This window comes from Carcharodon carcharias, chromosome 1 (genome assembly GCF_017639515.1).
Source record: "Carcharodon carcharias isolate sCarCar2 chromosome 1, sCarCar2.pri, whole genome shotgun sequence".
Lineage (NCBI taxonomy): Eukaryota > Metazoa > Chordata > Chondrichthyes > Lamniformes > Lamnidae > Carcharodon > Carcharodon carcharias.
Genome location: NC_054467.1, coordinates 201,031 through 224,037, shown reverse-complemented (window position 1 = coordinate 224,037; position 23,007 = coordinate 201,031). Strand labels below are relative to the sequence as shown.

At 43.0% G+C, this 23,007-nt stretch overlaps 1 protein-coding gene across 1 annotated transcript in view; it reads left to right on the top strand.

The window, feature by feature from the left end:
• The window catches only part of LOC121278680 (polycomb group RING finger protein 3), a 229,300-nt gene that overhangs the window by 100,819 nt on the left and 105,474 nt on the right, over nt 1-23,007 (top strand). Inside the window, exon 3 of the mRNA XM_041189022.1 lies at nt 15,733-15,850. Coding sequence (XP_041044956.1) covers nt 15,733-15,850 — 118 coding nt within the window. The remainder of the gene's footprint in view (nt 1-15,732; nt 15,851-23,007) is intronic.

Sequence of the window (23,007 nt, the reverse complement as noted above, 5' to 3'; positions counted from 1 at the left end):
CCAAGGTTGTAGACCCCTCTCCATGCACTAAGCGTACTGGCTAGACCTCTCCAAACGCTCCTCTGCTCTTCTTGCTCTGCATTACTCTGACTTTGGTAATCCAGTGGAATGTGACTAAATGCTCTTGGTTTACTTTGCTGAAAATTGGCTGACTCCTGTCTGAACACTACTCCTAGCTAACCCTGGGATGAGTTCTGGCAAACCTATTATCTTTCTGCCCTAGCTCATCACCTCCTGGTCATAGCCCCCAGAGACTTCCCTCCCAGCCAATCCTGTTTCTAGGCACTGAATCCTAGGACCCATCTCCAACCTGTTTTATGCTGGCTGTTAACTTTATTTATCGTGGATTTTAACTAAGGAAAAATTGGCAATAAATGCACAAGAATTTGGTACTATAGAGCAGATGGAGAAGAGAAATGGTAATCAAAGAGTGACCCACAGCAGACAAATCTAATGAATAAGTGTGTGAGATCCAGAGAGATAAAGAAAGAAACAGGCTGGGAATGAAGCTAAAAAGCAATTCCAATTTAACTAATTTGTTAAAAAAGCATACCAGATCCTTAACTTTACAGAGACTTGGAATACAAAAACAAGGAATAAAAACAGAAAACGCTGGAAGCACTCAGCAGATGTGGCAGCACCTCTGGAGCGAGAAACAGCGTTAGCATGACCTTTCATCAAAACAGAGAAAAGTTAGAAATATTATAGGTTTTTAACAAGTGGAACAGGGGAGGGTGAGAAGAAGAACAAAAAGGAGAACCTGTGAACGGGTGGAGTACAGTAGAAATTAAACAACAAAAGGCTTTATGGTACAAGACCAAAGAGAGTGGTATTGGGACAAAAAATAAGAAACAAAAAATGTTTAGATGGGGTGTGAATGACAGGATAGCAACTGTTCTAAAGCAAAAAGAATAAGAAACAAATGAGAGAACATGAAGCAAATCAGCAAAAAAGACACAATGGGGCTGAGTTTATTGTTATACTCAGTGTTGAGTCCAGAAGGCTGTATGGTGCCCAATCAAAAGATGAGCTTGCATTGAGCTTTATTTGAACACTGCAGCTGGCCAAGGACAGAGAGGTCAGAGTGGGAGCAAGGTGGAGAATTGAATTGACAGGTGTCTGGAAACTTGAGGTTATGCTCGGGGGCTGACTGGAGGTGCTCCACAATGAGGTCACCCAGTCTGCGTTTGGCCTCGCCAATGTAGAAGGAGACTACATCATGAACAGAGAATACAGTAAACAAAAATGAAAAGTGCAAGTTTCATTTGGAAGGAGTGTTTGCTGGAAATGGTGGCAGATGATGTGTTAGATTTTTGCTCTCTTTTTCAGTTTTACATTGTTCCTTACCTCTTTACTCATTCATGGCTTTTTTGACAAGTCGAGCTCTTGCCTCTTACAAGTATAAACTGGCTATGTATCTCAAATTTTTTTTGAACACTTCCTACTGATCTTATGTCATCTTACCCATTCACAAATTTGCCCAGTTTACTGAGGACAGTCTCTGTCTTATTCATTGAAGTCTCCCGTACCTAAATCTAGAATCTTTTGTAACTGTTTTGCATGTTTCCCTTCCAAACACTGCATTTAAATTGATTATATTATGATTGTATCAGATAAATGTTCATGCATTGTTAGGCTATTAACTAAATTTAGTTACTCATTACTAAATCTAATATGGTATGCTCCCTTGTTGATTGTGGAACCTGTTACAGATAACTATCCTGATCACACAAATTCATTATCTTTCTGTCATGAGCTAGTTCCTTATCCAGATCTGTATGAAAGTTAAAACCATTCTGGCTTAGGCACCAATTTTCTTTCATGATGTGTAATACCATAGGGCACTAACAGCTAAGGACAATAACAGTTTGATGTAACTTTGGTCTGAATGGACCTGAAAAAACAAATGTTGATCCCTTCAGGATTACTGATTTGGGGACTTCGCAAATCAATATTTTTTTAAATCTCAATTATTGCCATCTGGGTCTTGGCATGTAAATTGACTTCTACATTCTACATTTGATATTTAAATCTCTAAGAAGTCAGCTGGGTAAACATGTGAATTAAGTGAGAATACATATGGGGCATTAGAGATGAAACCGGTTAATATAACTAGGTAATTCTATGACTCAAGTGTTGTCTGATGACATGAGCCTGTTATTGTTTGCGTGATGCAACAGAACATTAGATCAATAGGGACCTTTTGGATTGATCAAGATCATATCGTTTTTTTCCTGTATTATTTTAAGTATATGGTCAGGTAGGTATGTGTATCAAAGTATTGTCAAGCTGAAATGTTTAAACCTTACATAGTTGGCATGACTGTTACTAGACCATTACTGAGGCCTGGACTAATGATCCAAGAGACATGAGTTCAAATCCCACCTGGGCAGCAGGAGGAATTTAAATTCAGTTAATTAAATAAGTCTAGAATAAAAAGGTAGTCTCAGTAATGGTGACCATGAAACTACTGGATTGCCACTGGTTCACTTATGTCCTGCAGGGGAGAGAATCTGCCATTCTCACGCACTCTGGTCTATGGCAGTGTAGTTGGGGAGGGTTTAAACTAACTTGGCAGGGGGGTGGGATCCTGAGAGGAGGTTCAGCAGGGGAAGATGCACAGCCAGAATTAGAAGAGAGAGCAAGTGAACCTGGAAGGCATTGAAATTATAGGCCAGTTAAGGCACAAGGGAGTTTGGCAAGGTTGGATGATATTTAAATGCAAGGAGTCTGATGAATAAGGCAGATGAGTTGAGGGCACAAATTAACACATGGAAGTATGATGTCGTTGCTGTCTCAGCGACATGGTTGAGAGAGGAGCAGGATTAGCAGCTCAATATTCCAGGATATAGGGTCTTCTGACGAATCAAGGAAGGAGGTAAAAGAGGAGGGGTTATCGCAATATTGATCAAGGAATCAATTACAGCAGAAAGGAGGAATGACATCTTAGAAGGCTCCTCAATTGAAGCCATATGGGTAGAACTGAAAAATAAAAAAGGAGCAATCACATTGCTGGGAGTGTACTGTAGGCCCCCGAACAGTCAGAGAGAAATAGAAGAGCAGATATGTAGGCAAATTTCAGAGAAGTGTAAAAATAATAGGGTAGTAATAGTGGGGGATTTCAACTTCCCCAATATTAACTGGGTTAGTCATAGTGTGATAGGTTTAGAGGAAGTGGAATTCTTAAAATGCATCCAGGAGAGCTTTTAAGTCAGTATGTAGAAGGCCCTACAAGAGAGGGGGTGGTCCTGGACTTAATTTTAGGGAATTAAGTTGGGCAAGTGGTAGAGGTATCAGTGGGGGAACATTTTGCAGATAGTGCTCATAACTCCGTTAGATTCAAGGTTGATATGGAAAAGGACAAGGATAGGCCAGAAATCAGAGTTCTAAACTGGGGGAAGGCTGATTTTAATAAGATCAGATATGATTTGGCCAGAGTGGACTGGGAGCAGCTACTTTCAGGTAAATCTGTGTCAAATCAGTGGGACTCATTCAAGAAGGAAATAGGGAGAGTACAGGTCCAACGTATTCCAGTAAAGACAAAGGGTGGGACCAACAAATCCAGGGAACCCTGGATGTTGAGGGATATACAGGATTGGATAAAGAGAAAAAGGGAGGCTTATGGCAGTTACCGAGGGCTCAAAACAGCGGAAGCCCTAGAGGAGTATAGAATGTGTAGGGGGGAAACTTAAAAAGGAAATTAGGAGAACAAAAAGGGGACATGAAAAAGCATTGGCAGGTAAAAGAAAGGAAAATCCAAAGTCATTTTACAAGTACATGAAGGGTAAGAGGATAATTAGGGAAAGAGTAGGGCCCATTAAAGACCAAAGTGGTAATTTGTGTGTGGAACCGGAAGAGGTAGGTAGGGTTTGTGTCGGTGTTCACAAGTGAGAGGGACGACGTGGTTATGGAAATCAGGCAGAAGGACTGTGATATAATTAAAGAAATTAGCATAGAAAGGGAGGAGGTTCTAAGTGCTCTGGCAGGCTTAAAAGTAGATAAATCTCCAGGCCCGGGTGAAATGTATCCCAGGCTGTTGAGTGAGGCAAGGGAGGAGATGATAGGGGCGCTGGCAGTAATTTTCAATACCTCTGTGGCCACAGGAGAGGTGCCAGAGGACTGGAGGACAGCCAATGTGGTACCATTATTCAAGAAGGGAAGAAGGGATAAACTAGGGAACTACAGACCAGTCAGTCTAACCTCAGTGGTGAGGAAACTATTGGAAGTAATTCTGAGGGATTGAATTAATCTACACTTGGAGAGGCAGGGATCAATCAAGGACAGTCAGCATGAACACACTCTAGGAATTCTCGCCCTTTATACTACTACTATCCCAGTCTATATTTGGGTAATTAAAGCCCCCCATTATAAGTACTGTATAAGTCAGCATGGTTTTGTTAAGGGGAGGTCATGTCTGACCAATTTGATTGAATTTTTCGAAGAGGTGACCAGGTGTATAGATGAGGGCAATGCATTTGACGTAGTCTACTTGGACTTCAGCAAGGCTTTGATAAGGTTCTGCATGGGAGACTGATAATGAAGTAAGAGCCCATGAGATCCAAGGCAATTTGGCAAATTTGATCCAGAATTGGCTGAGTGGCAGGAAGCAGAGGATGGTGGTTGAGGGGTGTTTTTCTGACTGGATCCCTGTGTCCAGAGGGGTTCCACAGGGATCGGTGTTGGACCCCTTGCTGTTTGTGGTATATATAAACAATTTAGACTTGAATGTAGGAGAGTTGATCAGTAAGTTCATGGAAGACATGAAAATTGGTCGGATGGTAAATAGTGAGGAGGATAGCCTTAGATTACAGGAGGATATAGACGGGCAGGTCAGTTGAGCTGATCAGTGGCAAATGGAATTTAATCTGGATAAATGTGAGGTGATGCACTTGGGCAGGACAAACAAGGCACGGGAACACACGATGAATGGTAGGACCCTGGGAAGTACCGAGGATCAGAGAGACCTTGGTGTGCATGTCCCCTGGTCTCTTAAGGTAGCAGGACAGGTAGATAAGGTGGTTAAGAAAGCATGTAGGATACTTGCCTTTATTAGCTTAGAATATAAATGCAGGGAGGTTATGCTGGAACTGTATAAAACACTGTTTAGGCCACAGCTAGAGTATTGCGTGCAGTTCTGGAATCCGCATTATAGGAAGAATGTGATTGCAGTAGAGAGGGTGCAGAGATTTACCAGGATGTTGCCTGGGTGGAGAGTTTTAGTTATGAGGAGAGATTGGATAGACTGGGGTTATTTTCCCTGGAGCAGAGGAGATTGAGGGGGGACATGATTGAGGTGTATAAAATTGAGGGGCATAGATAGGGTAGACAGGAAGGAACTTTTCCCCTTGGTGGAGGGATCAATAACCAGGGGGCATAGATTTAAGGTAAGGGGTGGGAGATTTAGAGGGGATGTGAGGAAGTATTTTTTCACCCAGAGGGTGGTGGGAATCTGGAACTCGCTGCCTGAAAGGGTGGTAGAGGCAGAAACCCTCATAACATTTAAGAATTTGGATGTGCACTTGCGCTGCCATGGCATACAAGGTATGGGCCTAGTGCTGGAAAATGGGATTAGAATATCAGAATTGGAATCACACAGAAGCGCACAGTGCAGAAGAGGCCCTCCGGCCCATCGAGTTTGCACCGACACGTGAGAAACACAGTTGTTAGGTACTTGTTTGACTGGTACAGATTCGATGGGCTGAAGGGCCTTTTTCTGTGCTGTGGACCTCTATGACTCTTAACTGCCTCCTGAAATGGCCTAGAAAGCCATTCAAGTGAAATCAAGAAAGCAGCACACCCACCACCTTTTCAAGAATCAGCTAGGAGTGGGCAACAGATACATATTGAGTGAATGAATTAAAAAACTTAATATTACTGAAAAAAGAGATATACTTTCAAAGTTTTTCATCTTGCACTTATCAGAGCAGCTAGCAAGATAAACCATTGGTAAAGGGATTAACAGTTTGTACTGCATGAGAAAAGAGTGCTGATTGGTTGACAAGTGAACTCTATTGGTAGAGGCATTGCTATGGAGCATACAGCAGAGAACAGTTAACTGAGCAGTCGAAAGGCAGACCTGGAGGCAGTCACCGCCTCCTAGAAAGGTTGTGGGGGGAAAGAAAACCCAGAGGCAGTAAACACCACCAAGCAGAGCAGGCGAAAAGAGGATCCAGAGGCAGTGACCACTGCCCAGAAGAGTAGTTGAAAGAATTCACAGAGGCAGTAAATACTGCCTAAGGGCTATTCAATCCAGTCCACTTTGTGGCTCTAGAGCGGATCGGTCATGTTCTGAGTGAAATTAAAGGTGATATCACAGGAAAACAGGTAAGTGATTGATCGGTGACTGTATTTTACTTGTTTATCTTCAAAACCCGGCTTATTTATTAGTAATTGTAAGGCTTTATGAGTTGTATGAAGGTTACTAACAGTAGTAAAGATTATTGGGAGTAGCAATGTTTATTAATTATAAATTAATTAAGAATAAATTAATTAATGAACATTTAATAAAGATGGAAGGGCAGGTGATGTGTTGCAACTGGAGAATGTGGTGTGTTGCTGGACACCAGGGTGATGTCTGCAGTAAGTGTCTGAGGCTTGACGAGCTTCGATTCAGAGTCGTTGAGCTGGAGGCCGATCTGCAAACACTGTGATGCATCAGGGCGGGGGCTAATTACCTGGACAGTTTGTACCAGGAGGCAGTCACACCCCTAAGGACGTGGCCGCCTGATTTGGTCAGGGACAGGAGGGTGTGACTGCGAGTGAAGTAGGTATGGGGACCCAGAAGCTAGAAGTGGAGGAGTCTCAGCCTTTACAATTGTCCAACAGGTTCGAGGTTCTTGCAGCCTGTGTTGATGAAACTGGTGGGTGTAGGAAGGATGAGCAAATTGACCATGGCACCATGGTACAGGAAGCCATTCAAGCAGGGGGAGTAAACAGGAATGTAGTGGTAGTTGGGGACAGCATAGTGAGGGGGATAGACACAGTTCTCTGCAACTGAGAGTCCGAGTCCAGGCAGCTGTGTTGCCTGCCCATTGCCAGAGCTTGGGCTGGAGAGAACCTGCAGTGGGAGAAGGAGGATCCAGTGGTTGTGGGCCATGTAGGTACCAATGACATAGGTAGAACTAGGAAAGAGGTCCTACTGAGGGAGTAAAAGCAGCTTGGAGCTAAACTAAAAAGCAAAATCTCAAAGGTAATAATCTTATGGATGACTACCTGAGCCATGAGCAAATTGGCGTAGGGTTAATTAGATTTGAGTATTAAATGTGTGGCTGAAAGATTGGTATGGGAGAAATAGGTTTTGATTCATAGGGCACTGGCATCTGTGCTGGGGAAAGTGGGAACTATACCGTTGGGACAGTCTTCACCTGAACTGTGCTGGGACAAATGTCCTGGTGAGTCTTATAAATAGGGTGGTAGAGAGAGGGCTTTAAACTAAATAGTGGGACAAGGGATGAAGTTTAAGAAAACGTGATAAATTAAATAGAGAAGAGCAAAGGAGGAATAAGGGAAATGATGATCAGAGTGTGGCAGGAAGGGACAGGGTGTACAAACCCGAGAATGCACCAGCAGATAAGGCTAGAGGTTACAAAAGAGGTAAAATGACAAAACTAAAAGCTCTGTATCTGAATGCATGCAGCATTTGTGACAAAACAGATGAATTGATGGCATAAATAGATATAAATATATATGATCTGATAGCTATTACAGAGACATGGCTGCAGGATGACAAAGACTGGGACCGGAATATTCAGGGTATATGACATTTAGGAAGGACAGGAAGCCAGGAAAAAGTGGTGGGGGGAGGGGGGGGTTAGTCCTGTCAATTAAGGATGGTGTTGGTACAATAATGAGAGATCACCTTAATTCTGGAGTTCAAGATGTAGAATCAGTTGGGTGGAGATGAGAAATAGTAAAGGCAAGAAATCACTTATGAGAGTGGTTTATAGCTGTACCATGTTGTGGTCGCTATCGCTAAAATGCTCACCCACCACCACCTCAGCCACCTGTCCGGCTTCATCCCCCAGAATTAGGTCCAGCACTGCACCGTCCCTTGTTGGACCCTCTACAAATTGACCTAAAAAGTTCTCCTGTACACATTTCAAGAAATCCACTCCATCCAAGCCCTTAACACTGTCCATCCCAATTAATGTTGGGAAAGTTGAAATCACCTAATATAATTACCCTATTGTTATTGTTTTTATGTACCTCTGCAAATTGTGCACATATTTGCTCCTCAATTTCCCGCTGACTATCTGGGATTCTATAATAAACACCTAATAATGTGGCTGCCCCTATTTCATTCCAACCGTCTACCCACAAAGCTTCATTCGATGCCCCCTCCAAGATATCATCTCTCCTTACTGCAGTAATGGACTCCTTAACTAATAATGCAACGCTTCCTCCTCTTTTTACCCCCTCCCCTGACTCGCCTGAAGATTCTATATCCCGGAATGTTGAGCTGCCAATCCTGCCCTTCCCTCAACCACATCTCAGTGATGAATACTATATCACAATTCCACCTGTCAATTCTCACCCTTAACTCATCCATTTTACCTGTAATACTCCTGGCATTAGAGACCATCCAGCCTTGCCTTACTCCCTAGAAGCTTATTGCAGCTGTACTCCCTCTGATTTGATTGTTTTACTATATTATGATGTTTCTGCTAACATTCTGTGCCCCCTCCCTCTGCCGAATTAGTTTAAACTCCTCTCAACAGCACCAGCAAACCTGCCCGCAAGGATGTTAGTTCCACTGTGGTTCAGATATAGACCGTCCCGCTTGTACAGGTCCCATCTTCCCCAGAAACGGTCCCAGTGATCCAGGAATCTGAAACCCTCCCTCCTGCACCAACTCTTAAGCCACTATTCTTCTGTGCTATTCTCCTATTTTTGAGCTTGCTAGCACGTGGCACTGGGTGTAATCCAGAGATTACAACCCGAGAAGTTAAAGGTAGTACCAAATGGTGGAATTGTACACTTTTTTTTCTTTCAAAGATGAGTGGAAGGTCAGAAGATTGGACAGAATCTAAAGAACAGGAAAGAATGACTGAAGGATTAAAAAGAAATTAGAGTATGAGAGAAAGCTAGCTAGAAATATAAAAAGAGATAGTAAGAGTTTCTGTAGGTATTTAAAAAGGAAAAGAGTAAGTAAAGTGAGCGTTGGTCCTCCACAGAGTGAGAACGGGGAATTAATAATGGAAAATAAGGAAATGGCGGATGAACTGAACAAATATTTTGCATCTGTTTTCAGTGTAGAGGATATAAATAACACCCCAGAAATAATTGTGAATCAGGAGGAGAAAGAGGAGGTACTTGAAACAATTACAATCTCCAGGGAAAAAGCACTGAGAAAATTATTAGAACTAAAAGCTGACAAGTCCCTAGGTTCTGATGGACTTCATCCCACGGTCTCAAAAGAAGTGGCTGCTGAGATAGTAGATTCATTGGTTTTAATTTTCCTGAGGTTCTGGAAAGGCCCAATCAGATTGGAAAATAGAGAATGTTCAACTCTATTCAACAAAGGAAGAAGACAGAAAGCAGGAAACTACAGGCCATTTAGCTTAACACCTGTCATAGGGAAATTGCTGGAATCTATTTTTAAGCAAGTTATAGCCAGGCACTTGAAAAATCGCAGTGCAGTCAAGCAGTCAACATGGTTTTGTGAAAGGGAAATCATGTTTGACTAATTTATTGGAGTTCTTTGAGGAAGTAACAAGCAACATAGATAAAGGAGAACCTGTAGATGTGGTGTTCTTGGATTTCCAGTCGGCATTTGACAAGGTGCCGCATCAAAGGTTACTACATAAAATAAGAGCTTATGGTGTAGGGGGTAACATATTAGCGTGGATAATGGATTGCTTAGCTAACAGGAAACAGAAAGGAAGGATAAATCGGTCTTTTTCAGGTTGGCAAGATGGAACAAGTGGAGTGCCACAGGAATCAATGCTGAGGCCTCAACTATTTACAGTTAATATCAATGACTTGGATGAAGGGACCGAATGTATGGTTGCTAAATTTGCTGATGAGACAAAGTAAGTTGGAAAGATAGGAAAGTAAGTTGTGAAGCGGACATAAGGAGCCTACAAAAAGATATAGACAGGTTAAGTGAGTGAGCAAAAATTTGGCAGATGGAGTATAATGTGGGAAAATGTGAACTTGTCCACTTTAGCAGGAAGATTGGAAAATCAGCATAATATTTAACTGGAGAGAGATTACAGAACTCTGAGGCACAGAGGGATCTGGGTGTCCTGGTACATGAATCAGGAAAGGTCAGCATGTAGATACAACAAGTGATTAGGCAGGCAAATGGAACGTTGTTTATTGCAAGGGGAATGGAATACAAAAGTAGGGATGTTTTGCTACAGTTGTACAGGGCATTGGTGAGACCACATCTAGAGTACTGTGTACAGTTTTGGTCTCCTTATTTAAGAAAGGATATAAATACATCAGAAGAACTCAGCAAATCCCTCTTCCCATTTGATGTGGGCTGAAGGCACACCAAAATTGAAGCCATGCACGTGAACATACTCCTTGTTTTCAGAGAGTTCGTGGTCAGGGATTTACTATATGTTTGATGCTTCACTAATTGCGCTGAAAGCTAATTTATGATCGTCATTTGGGCTCACAGTGTGACTCACTTACACATACTAGAAGCCACATGTATTCACACACAGGGCCCTATTCTTTTTCAGGCAGAAGGAGCAGGTTCACGCATTACACCGTTTCAAACTAAACAAAAGCTTGGGGCCCCGCCATTCCCTGGTTCATTCCCCATGGCGATGCCTTGAGCAATCAGAGTTGACTTGCCTGGTTTGAATTTGAAACAAAAGCTCGACAATAAACAGTAAACTCTTCTCTGCTGTATTCTCCATGGCAACGCTTTTACCAATCAGAGTCCATTTGCCAACAAATCAACACTCTTCTCATGCAGCAGAAATTGTTGTCCCCTTTACTGTTGGTTTATCTTGTGTAGCTGTCCTGACGAGTGCAAGATGTAAAGTTTCAAAAGTATATCTTTTTCAGCAATAATACAAGTTCTGTGCTACCAAACAGCTATTTAAAAAAAAAAATTAGACCAGAGTTTTGAAAACTTGGGAACAATGCTCAGTGATGTTGAGATGTAATCAGCATTTGAAAATTCAGGGTGAAGGCAGGATTTGTGAGACTGCAGAAACTTCTTTGGCTCCTCTGTCCTTAATCTGCCGATAACTATAAGAAATCTTCATGTGCGCACCATCATGCCCATCATTGACCTTTGCTGTGGAACAATGGAGGTTTCCTTCTTTTTGCCTATTCCTGTGCAATCGTTTTGAAAGTTGTAGATAGCACAAAAAATGATAGTTGTTCAAAACGATGGTTTAAGCTGTGACGTGTAAGATTGCTGGTAACGGGAATTAGAAGGGGCGGACAAGTTTGAAGGGGCTTGATTTTCTGTTTAGTGTGAATTTCCCAATGTAGCATTAGAAGTGAGCTATCCTTTTTGATACAGTGAACGAGGACAGTGAACTGTTTACTGTTTCCTTGTGGTGACTAAATTTTCAGTTTGCGCTATCTTCATTTAAATCTCCAATTAAGTTCAGTTAAATATTGAGAAGATCAAAGCCATTGTCTTTGTCCCCCATTACAAACTGCTTCCTCACTACCGACTGCATTCCTCTTTGTGGCAACTGTGTGAGACTGAAACTTGATGCAATGAGAATGGATCTTTTATTTAATTCATTCATGGGATGTGGACGTCACTGGCTAGACTAGAATTTACTGCCCATTCTGGAATCCCTTTGAGAAGGTGGTGGTGAGCTGCCTTCTTGAACCGCTGTGGCCCATGTGGTGTAGGTACACCCATAGTGCTCTTAGGGAGGGAGTTCCTGGATCTTGACCCAACTACAATAAAGGAATGGTGATATATTTCCAAGTCAGGATGGTGAGTGGTTTAGAATGAACTTCTGGGTGGTGGTTTTCCCGTGCATCTGCTGCCCTTGTCCTTCTAGATGATAGCAGTCATGGGGCTGTCTAAGGAGCCTTGGTGAGTTCCTGCAGTACATCTTGTAGGTAGTACACCCTGCTGCTACTGTGCGTTGATGGTGGAGGGAGTGAATGTTTGTAGATGGGTGCCCTTCAAGTGGGCTGTTTTGCCCTGGATGGTGTCAAGCTGCTTGAGTGTTGTTGGAGCTGCACTCACCCAAGCAAGTGAAGAATATTTGATCACACTCCTGACTTGTGCCTTGTAGATGGTGGACAGGCTTTGGGGAGTTAGGAGATGAGTTACTTGCCACAGGATTCCTAGCCTCTGACCTGCTGTTGTAGCCACAGTATTTATATGGCTAGTCCAGTTAAGTTTCTGGTCAATTGTAACCCCCAGGATGTTGATAGTGCCACTTGTCAGCCCAAGCCTGGATATTGTCCAGGTCTTGCTACATTTGAAGTACTAGGGAAACTAATGGGTCTAAAGACCGATAAGTCCCCTGGACCTGATGGATTGTATTCTAGGATATTAAAGGAAGTAGCTACAGAGCTAATGGATGCACTGGTAATAACCTTCCAAGAATCCTTAGATTCTGGGTAAATCCCAGAGGATTGGAGAATAGTCAATGTAACACCCTTATTCAAAAAGGCAGGGAGACAAAAAACAAGCAACTGTAGGCCAGTTAGCTTAACATCTGTCATTGGGAAAATGTTAGAGTCTATTATAAAGGATGTAGTAGCAGAGCATTTAGAATTACATAATCTAATCAAGCAGAGTCAGCATGGTTTCATGAAGTGGAAATCAAGCCCAACAAATTTATTAGAATTCTTTGAGGAGGTAACAAGCAGGATAGATAAAGGGGAATTAGTAATATATTTGGATTTCCAAAAGGCATTCGATAAGGCACTGCACATAAGGCTATAAGATGAGAGCCAATGGTGTTGGGGGTAGTATATTAGTATGGATAGAGGATTAGCTAATGAATAGGATACGGAGAGTTGGGATAAGGGGGGCATTTTCAGGATGGCAACCTGTAACTAGTGGAATGCCACAGGGATTATTGCCGGAGCCTCAATTATTTACAATATATATTAATGACTTGGATGAGGGAAGTGAATCTACCATCGCCAAGTTTGTTGATGACACAAAAATAGGTGGGAAGGCAATTGATGAGGATGACACAAGGAGTCTGTAGAGGTATGTAGACAGGTTAAGTGAGTGGGCAAAAACTTGGCAGATGGAATATAATGTGGGAAAATGTGAGGTTATGCACTTTGGCAGGAATAGAGGAGCTGAATATTATTTAAATGGAGAAAGACTGCAGAAAGCTGCAGCACAGAGGGATTTGGGAGTCCTCATGCACGATTCCCAAAAAGCTAACATACAAGTTCAACAGGCAATAGGGAAGGCAAATGGAATGTTGGCCTTTATTTCAAAGAGAATAGAGTATAGAAATGGAGAAGTCTTGCTAAAACTATACAAGGCGCTAGTTAGACCACACCTGAAATACTGTGAACAATTTTGGCCCCCTTATCTAAGGAAAGATATACTGGCATTGCAGGCAGTCCAGAGAAGGTTCACTAGGTTGATCCTGGGTATGGAGGGATTTTCTTCTGAGGAGAGATTGAGTAGGTTAGGCCTGTACTCATTGGAATTTAGAAGAATGAGAGGCGACCTTATTGAAATATAAGATTCTTAGTGGGCTCGACAGGGCAGATGTTGAGAGGTTGTTTCCCCTTGTGGGTGAGTCCAGGACCAGAGGGCATAATCTCAGAGTAAGGGGGCACCCGTTTAAAACAGAGATGAGGAGGAATTTCTTCTGTCAGGGTGGTGAATCTGTGGAAGTCTTTACCACAGAGAGCTATAGAGGCTGGGCTGTTAAGTATATTCAAGGCTGAGATAAACAGATTTTTAATCAGTAGGGGAGTCAAGAGCAATGGGGACAAGGCAGGAAAATGGAGTTGAGGATTATCAGATTAGCCATGATCTCATTGAATAGCGGAGCAGACTCGATGGGCCAAATGGGCTACTTCTGCTCCTCCGTCTTATAGTCTTATTTGGACATGTACTGCTTCAGTGTTTGAGGAGCCTCGAATGGTACTCAACATTGTGCAATCATCAGTGAACATCCCTACTTCTAACCCTATGATGGAAGGAAGGTCATTGATGAAGCAGCTAGAGATGGTTGTGCCATGGACACTACCCTTAAGAACTCCTGCAGTGAAGACCTGCCTTGTAGCCACAGTATTTACATGGCTAGTCCAGCTCAGTTTCTAGTCAATGGTAACCCCCCCGGATGTTGATAGTGGGGGAATCCGTGTTGGTAATGCCATTGAACCTCATGGGGCAATGGTTGGCTTCTCTCTTGTTGGAGAAGGTCATTGCCTGGCACTTGTGTGGCGCGAATGTTACTTACCACTTGTCAGCCCAAGCCTGGATATTGTCCAGGTCTTGCTGCATTTGGACATGGACTGCTTCAGTATCTGAGGAGTTGCGAATGGTGCTGAACATCATGCAATCATCAGCGAACATCCCCACTTCTGACCTTACGATGGTGATTCGAATCCCACCACAGGATTGCTGTCATGGGTCTGGAGCCACGTGTAGGCCAGAGTGGGGAAGGACGGCAGCTTTCCTTCCCTAAGGGACATTAGTGAACCAGATGGGTTTTTACAACAATGGTTTCGTGGTCATCATTAAACTTTAATTCCAGATTTTCATTGAATTCGAATTCAAATTCCACCATCTGCCACGGTGGGATTCAAACCTGGTCACCCAGAGCATTACCCTGGGTCTCTGGATTACTAGTCCAGCAACAATACCACTACCATTGCCTCCCCCAGGCACACAAGCAGTTGTACCTTCAGGCTGTCACCTGATTTTTAGGTATGCCTGGTGCTGCTCCTGGCATGCCCTCCTGCACTCTTCATTGAACCAGGGTTGATCCCCTGGCTTGACGGAAATGGTAGAGTGGGGGATGTGCCAGGCCATTAGGTTACAGATTGTGGTTGGGTACAAATCTGCTGCTGCTAAAGCATAGCCATTTCCTCAGCTTTATTAATAGGGGATAGAGTACAAGAGGTAATGTTGAACTCATAGAAGACACCAGTCAGACCTCAGCTGGAGTATTGTGTCCAGTTCTGAGCACCACACTTCAGAAAGGACATAAAGGCATTGGAGAGAGTGCAGAAAAGGTTTACGAGAATGGTTCCAGGGATGAGGAACTTCACTTATGAAGATAGATTGGAGAAATTGGGACTCTTTTCCTTGGATAAGAGAAGGCTGAGAAGAGATCTGATTGAAGTATTCAGAATAATGAGTGATCAAAATAATGAGGGATCTGGGCAGAGTAGATAGGGAGAAACTGTTCCCACTCATGAAAGGACCGAGAATGAGAGGACACAGATTTACAGTTATTTATAAAAGAATCAAAAGAGTTATGAAGAAAAAAAAATCATACAGCAAGTGGTTTGATTCTGGAATGCACTCCCTGAGAGTGTGGCCACAGCAGGTTCAACTGAGGCATTCATGAGGGAATTAGCTGATTCTTTGAACATAAGCAATCGGCAGGGTTACAGGGAGAAGGCAGGAGAATGGCACTAGATGAAATGCTTATTTGAAGAGCCAGTGCAGACATGATGGGCCCAATGGCAGCCGCCCGTGCTGTAACAATTCTGTGTTTCTGTACTTTGCGATTTTCCTCACTTGCTGTTCATTATATATTTAAAAATGTAATGTAACTTTTATTTGAAAATCTTATTTGTTTTTAGGGTTCAAAGATGTTGACTAGGAAGATAAAGCTCTGGGACATTAATGCTCACATCACATGTCGACTTTGCAATGGATATTTGATTGATGCCACCACAGTCACAGAGTGCCTACATACCTGTATGTATCAGAATAAAATTGTTCAAGGTTATCTAATTAATTAATGATGCTTATTTCAAAGGTGTGACTTTATTTATTTTTTAAATAAGATTGCTAGTTACAATCACTAATAAAATGTTCTCGTGACTCCTTATGAAAAGTTCAACTGTCACCTTTCTGCAGCAGATGTTGGAGTAATCACTGATACATTTCTAAGCAAACAGATAAGCTGAGAACTCAAAAGAAAAATTATTCTTATGAACAATGCAGTTTGGGAACTAACTGATTTTAAATGTTTGACAGCTGGTTTTCCAACATGGTGGTGAACTTTTCTTGCCTGTGGCCTGTTCTTGTGAACTATTAAACTGTCTTTCTCTCGTTAGGTTTTGTTAGACTGTTTTGTCTAGAATGTTTGTTTATTTCTGGCTTATTTGACTTTAAAAATTTCTTTGGTGCATTTCAGATGTTACATAATACAGATGTTAACAAGTTTAATATCAGTTCTAAATATAGACAGTAGATGGAGCTGCCACACTCCATTACTTTGGGAGCTAGTGAAAATCACTTCTTAGGAATGTTTATTTTAGTTATCAGTCATGATGATCTGTCTCAATGTGGAACAAATGATGCTGTTTAACTTTCTACACTTTAGTTGTCTTTATTGTCTGATTAAAAATCTGTGATGACTTTGGCTAATGAGTAATATTTAATTTGGGCACTTGTCTGTGTTGGTACAAGTTGCACACTTTGGGGAGAGAATGGGGTGTAACAAAATTATAGTATATGATATCGCTATTAGAGAACTGAGAGACATTTCTCTTTCACTCTGGGAACTTAGGTTTTATTTTATCTTTGATCAAAGAAAATGAGTTATTGTTCCTGATTGTTAAGATTGCGTCTTGAATGGGTTTTCACAATCTTACTTTGCCCCCAAGGATATGGGATTTCTTAAAGTGTGACTTTGATTTGGAAATTACAATTGTAACCAATTTGTGGCAGGACAGTTAGGATGATACCTGGGATTCCTTTGGGATGAGAGTATTGGGTGATTTGAATGAGATATTTAAAGTAATGAATGGATTAAGAGACATATGTTCCAAGTACTGGGGAATGCAGCATGAGGGTTTGTCATCTTGAACTTGATCTACGTTGAATAAGTCTGCTTAAAAAAAAACTTTTTCCCACAAAATGTTCAGAGAAAGTGGAACACTCTACCTCAGTGAGGCACTGAATCAGTTGGAGTGTTTAACAGTGAGCTATTGTGTGTATATACTTGGAGATTATGGGGCCTTGCAAAAAGGCAGGGAACTGGGATTAAGAAGAAAAGGTGGAGTTTAATCTGTGACGCACTATTCCCGATAGTGAAACTACAGTGGGCAGCACTTCTGCTTTCATGTTGGGAACTGGCACCCACACGATTCATATGGAAATTTAAAGGGGTGGTGGCAACACATGAAACTCATGCAATTGGGTGACAGCTGTGGGTTTCTATTAGAGAACCTTGCCATCAATCTGGGCGGGGCCTTAAAGTTCAGGAAGCTATGCATTCCACAAGATATCTGAATCATGGGAGCTCCCTGGGAGGCAAGCACAGGCCTGCAGGATTCTTTGACTGTAGTTGCAGACCATTTGGACGTTTATAGAGTGGAATCTCTTGCAGTTTATATATGCTACTGGCTGTTCTGAGGGGGCTGTATTGACAGCATGAATACAGTCAATTGCCCCTTGTGCTCTCGCGAAAGGACTAATGGCCATGAAGCCCTTTGTCCTGTTAACCTGACTGTCATCATCTGTGGTGAACCTGATGGACTCATTGGCTCCACAGAAGAGGCCAGTTGATACCTTGTTGATGCACCTGTTTGCTGCAGCTGTGAAGTGTAATACATGTCACCTGTGGAGCCCTGGAAGCCTCCTGTGGCAAAAAAATTGAGGGTCTCCATCAGTTTGAGGTGCACAGGTATGGGCTTGCTGCGAATCCATGGGGCTGAGGTCTTTCTGCAGGACCTCAGACAAATTTCAGTGACTGCTTCTTGGGGCAGCTTGGGCATCTCTGCCATTGTCTCTTGTGCATCTGGAGGTAGTTTGTCTGCGTTCTGAAGATGTGGCTGACATGCCATTGAGCTTCTTCTCTGATGCCTTCCCAGGATAGCTGCCCCCGATACTACCTACTGCTAGACTTGCAGCCTCAGTTGTTGACTGGCCCTCCTTTGTTACATCCTGTACTGCTCTTGAGGTTGTAGTAATATTGGGTGTATGAGGCACATATGTATTCCACCAAGTAAACTGTGTGAAAAAGACAGACAGTGATATGAGAACCTGTATGTCTACGGGTTTCATCTATACAGGTGCTGAGCAGTGAGATTTTCTACTCCCATTGTTCACACCCAAAACTCCACCCCAGCCCACATTGGGCTCCTTCCCACTTCAGTTGTACTCCTGTGTACTCCTGGCAGCTACAAGTAAGTTTTTGAACATGTAATAGTGTGTGAATGACCCTCGAATTACAACCTATGATAGTCCACCCTCCCCCCATCATCTTCCACTTTGTCCCTATCACCCTCAACCCTCCCAACATCACTGCACCATCTCCCAGTGGCCCATGGCCCTCCCCTCATCACCCTGGACCCTGCCATCGTGGAAATGAACATGCCATCTGAGCCTTCTCCCACCCTCGTCAAGGTTCGTCCTCTGAGCCTAGACCCTCCTGCATCAATCATAAGGTCTCTGTTAGATCCTGTGACTCACCCTACGAGACCGTTAAATATCCTTAACTAAGATTGGACCTCCCAACTCCACCCCCACTCCCAACCCAAATCAGACTCCCTCCTGTTATACCAGGAAGGGAGAAGTGTGCATATGATCCAGCCCCACTACTCTGTAAGCCTTACCATTCATTTATAAGTTTAATTTTCTCACCAAAATAGCCAGTCGTCTATTTCCCCCACTGATGCCCAGATTAAAGTGTCTTCAACCAGGGCTTTTTTCAATAAACTCAGAACGATTGTTTATTTTAAAACAAAACTTCTTTCTAACAACTTGCAAGTACTGGTTAACGCTCAGTTGTAATCGGGAAGTGTAACTATATATCTCTTCCTAAAGAGTTTCCCCAGCACGCACGCAGGCACGCACGCAGGCACGCACGCAGGCACGCACGCAGGCACGCACGCAGGCACGCACGCAGGCACGCACGCAGGCGCGCACGCACGCACACACGCGCGCACACACACACACACACACACACAGAGACAGACAGACACACACACACAGAGACAGACACACACACAATTTCTCTGCAAAGATGGGTTTTAGAGGATGGGGCATTATAAAAAAAAAAGGATAAAGTCCGCAGGGTCTAAACGCTGTTGACCTGGAGTTCCCTTGTGTGAAGGTGGGCCGCTGGTCTCGGTGGCCGTCTGGAAGTTCTCACCAACTGGTCTCAGCTTTGCAGGTCCAAATGCAGACTGGTTAAACTCAGATACAGGTTAGCTACAGGCTGATAGTCACACACGTTTTTAGGCAAGTTAGAGAGAGAGAGCCAGTGAGGGCAGCTTTCCTTCCTCAGCTTGTTCCCCAACAAGACTGCCTACAGAACCAGCAGGTTCACAACTTCAGCTTTTTTCTCTGACATGTGATTTCCAGCAAGTTACCATTTGCCTTTTTGGTTTTTTCCCCATCAGTTAAAGTGATTGCAGTTCAAACAAACGACCAGATCTTCCTAAAGTACCATAAAGGTCGGGTGATTTCTTGGAAGAGGTCTGCTCGTTGACAGTTCCAAGGTGAACTAATGACCTCTTTAAAAAAAATCTCAGGTCAGCATCCAAATAATGCCACATCCTTCCATTTTGTAAAAGAAAAATTCAGTCTTGAGAGATATGATTCTAACATTCCTGTGACTTTTCCCGCTGCCGGTCATCACCCAACTGTGGACTGTACTGACCCCACCCAGTCCACGGCCCCATCTGAACCCACCCCTCTCACCCCTAGCTCGTCCTTGCCAGTCTCCATCCTTAATGCAAGCTGCCATTCTCCTGCTCCTCTCCTTTCTTCTGCAGAGTTAAGCAAAGACAACCACTCACCTCAGACACAACTGCATAAAGCCAATGGTGCATGTCATCTTTAAACGAATGTGAACCAGGTACAACAAGATTCCTGTGTGCAGCTGATTTAATTTCAAAACGTTTTAATATTTTTTCATGAGATCTGGGCATCACTGACAAGGCCAGCATTTGTTGCCCATCCCTAATTGCCCTTGAACTGAGTGGCTTGCTAGGCCATTTCATAGTCAACCTCATTGCAGTGGATCTGGAGTCACATGTAGGCCAAACCAGGTAAGGATGGCAGATTTCCTTCCCTAAAGGACATAATGAACCAGATGTGTTTTTACAACAATCGATTATAGTTTCATGGTCACCATTACTGAGACTAGCTTTTAATTCCAGATTTATTCATTTTTAATTAAAATTCCACCACCAGCTGCTGTGATGGGATTTAAACCCATGTCCCAAGGGCATTAGCCTGTGCCCCTGGGTTACTTGTCCGGTGACATTACTGCGATGCCACCGTCCCCACCAATAATGAATATTCATGGCATGCAAACAAGTAGGAGCCCACCATGGGATGGCATGAGGCCTGACCCACCACTGCTATGCTGCTGCCTCAATTTGAATTAGCCTGAATCTGCTGTCACGCTTTCAAAATTTCAGCTCCTGTATAATTAACTCACTCCGCCGCCAGATTTCCTGCTCCAGAGTTGTCATTCCATTCAGCCCATAGGGTTGCCTAACAAGAATGGATGAGATTTGATGGGCCACATTTCATACCTGTTAATATGCATTGGCAATACAAGTATGTTTTTGCTATTGAGGTTCCAGTGCTCAGAAGACGGCAATATAGAGACAGCAGTAACGTTAAGTACCGGAGTTCAACCCTTCTTCCTGTGTAAATTTCCCCCCAACAATGAAGACCAAAGCCCTTTATGGAAGTGATGTTAGAAAGACAATTGGAATTAACAGCACTTAAATCAAATGAGGTGAATACTCAGAATGGACAGTCAGGGGACTTATTGTATCATAAAATTCAACTGAGAATTTGATCAACACTGGAAGAAAACCTGATAAAAAGGTGTGTGATAGGATTTGGTATTTCCTAGACACAGACTGATTGGTTGTCTTTTCCAAACTGTATAATTCTATGAAAATAACTGCAGAAACTGACATGGCAGAATAACTTTTATTGCCAGATCAGTCTGCTCCTTTCTCTGCTGCATTTCTTTTCCAATGGTATATGGTTACCTTGGATTTGTAGAATAAAGTCAGCAGCACCTAGAAGAACGGGCAATAAAAGGATCCGGAGGCAGTCAGCAGCACCTTGAAGATCGGGTGAAAAGAGGGCCTAGAGTTAGTAACCACCACCTAGAAGAGCTTCTCAATCTAGTCCAGTCTGTGGCTGCAGAGCAAAGCAGCCACATTCTAAGGGAAATCAAAGTGTGGCATCACAGGAAAACAGATGAGTGATTGGTTGGTGAATGTTTTGCTAGTTTGTCTTCAAAACTCGTGTAATTTATTAGTGATTGTAAAGTTTTATTAAATGTGGTAAGGATTGCTAGCAGTAGTAAAAGTTATTGGGAGTAGCAGTGTTTATTAGTTAGAAATCAAGAATAAATTAACACGTAACAAAGGTGTCATGGCAGGTGATGGGTTGTGACTGCAGAATGTAGGAATTCCCAGGGTGATCCAGCACAAACACGTCTGCAATAAGTGTTTGTGGCTGGAGGAGCTTTGCCTCAGATTCATTGAGCTGGACACTGGGCTGCAGACACTGTGATGCATCAGGGAGGGGGAAAATTACCTGAACACCTACCAGGAGGCAGTCACAACCCTAAGGAGAGGGCCTTTTGATTTGGTCAATGGTCAGGGACAGGAGAATGTGACTGCGAGTCAGGAAGGTAAAGGGAGTCAGCCTGTAGTGATGGAGGATCTTCAGCCTCTGAATTTGTCCAACAGGTACGAGGTGCTTGTTACCTGTGTGGATGAGGAGAAGGACTGCAAGGTGGATGTGCTGACTGCCCATCACTGGCATCATGGTGATGGATTCCATTAAGTGGAGGGAACGAAGAGGAATGTGGCAATGACAGGAGACAGCATAGTAAGAGGGATAGATGCTGATCTCTGCAGCCATGAGCTGGAACTCCAAAAGTTGTGTTGCCTGTCCGGTGCTAGGTTAAGGACATCTGCTTTGGGCTGGAGAGGAACTTGGAGTGGAAGGGGGAAGATCCAGTTGCTATAGTCAATATGGGAACCAACAACATAGGTAGAATCAGGAAAGATGTTCTGCTAAGAGAATTTGAGGACCTAGAGACCAAATTAAAACACAGAACATCAAAGTTAACCATCTCTGGATTGTTAACCTGAGCCATGGGCCAATTGGCATTGGGTCAATTAGAGAATTAAAAAGAGTGGTGTGAGAAGAGGAGGCTTCGATTCATGGGGCACTGGCATCAGTACTCTGGGAAGAGTGACCTGTTCTGTAGGGATGGGCTCCACTTGAACCAGGATGGGACCAATGCCCTGGCCAGTCATATAACTAGGGCTGTGGACAGGGCTTTAAACTAAGAGGGGGGTTTTGGGGGAGGGTTTGGGTGAAGGGAGATTTAGAAATCCAAAGAGAAAGCTCAAGGTATCAGAACAGTATAGTGATGAGGGTAAAGACAAGCAGAGTGGGACAGGAAGGGATAGAGAGTTTGACAAAATGAGTACATCAGCGAATAAGGACATTGCAGGGAATAGAAGTAAAAAATTGAAATTAAAGGCTCTTTATTTGAATGCGCGAAACATCTGCAATAAGATAGATGAAGTAGTACAAATAGAGATAAATGATTTAGATTTAATCACCATTACAGAAACATTGTTACAAGGTAATCAAGGGCGGGAAATAAATATTCTAGCGTACATCGTGTTTAGGAAAGATGGGCAGAATGGCAGAGGAGGAGGGGTAGCCCTGATAGTAAAGGATGACATTAGTGAGAAAGGACTTGGCCTCAGAAGATCATGAAGTAGAATCAGTATGGGTGGAAATTAGGAATAGCAAGAGTCAGAAAACACTGGTGGGAGTAGGCCTCTTAACAGTAGTTATACCATTGGGCAGAGCATTAAACAAGACATTATTGGAGCATGTAACAA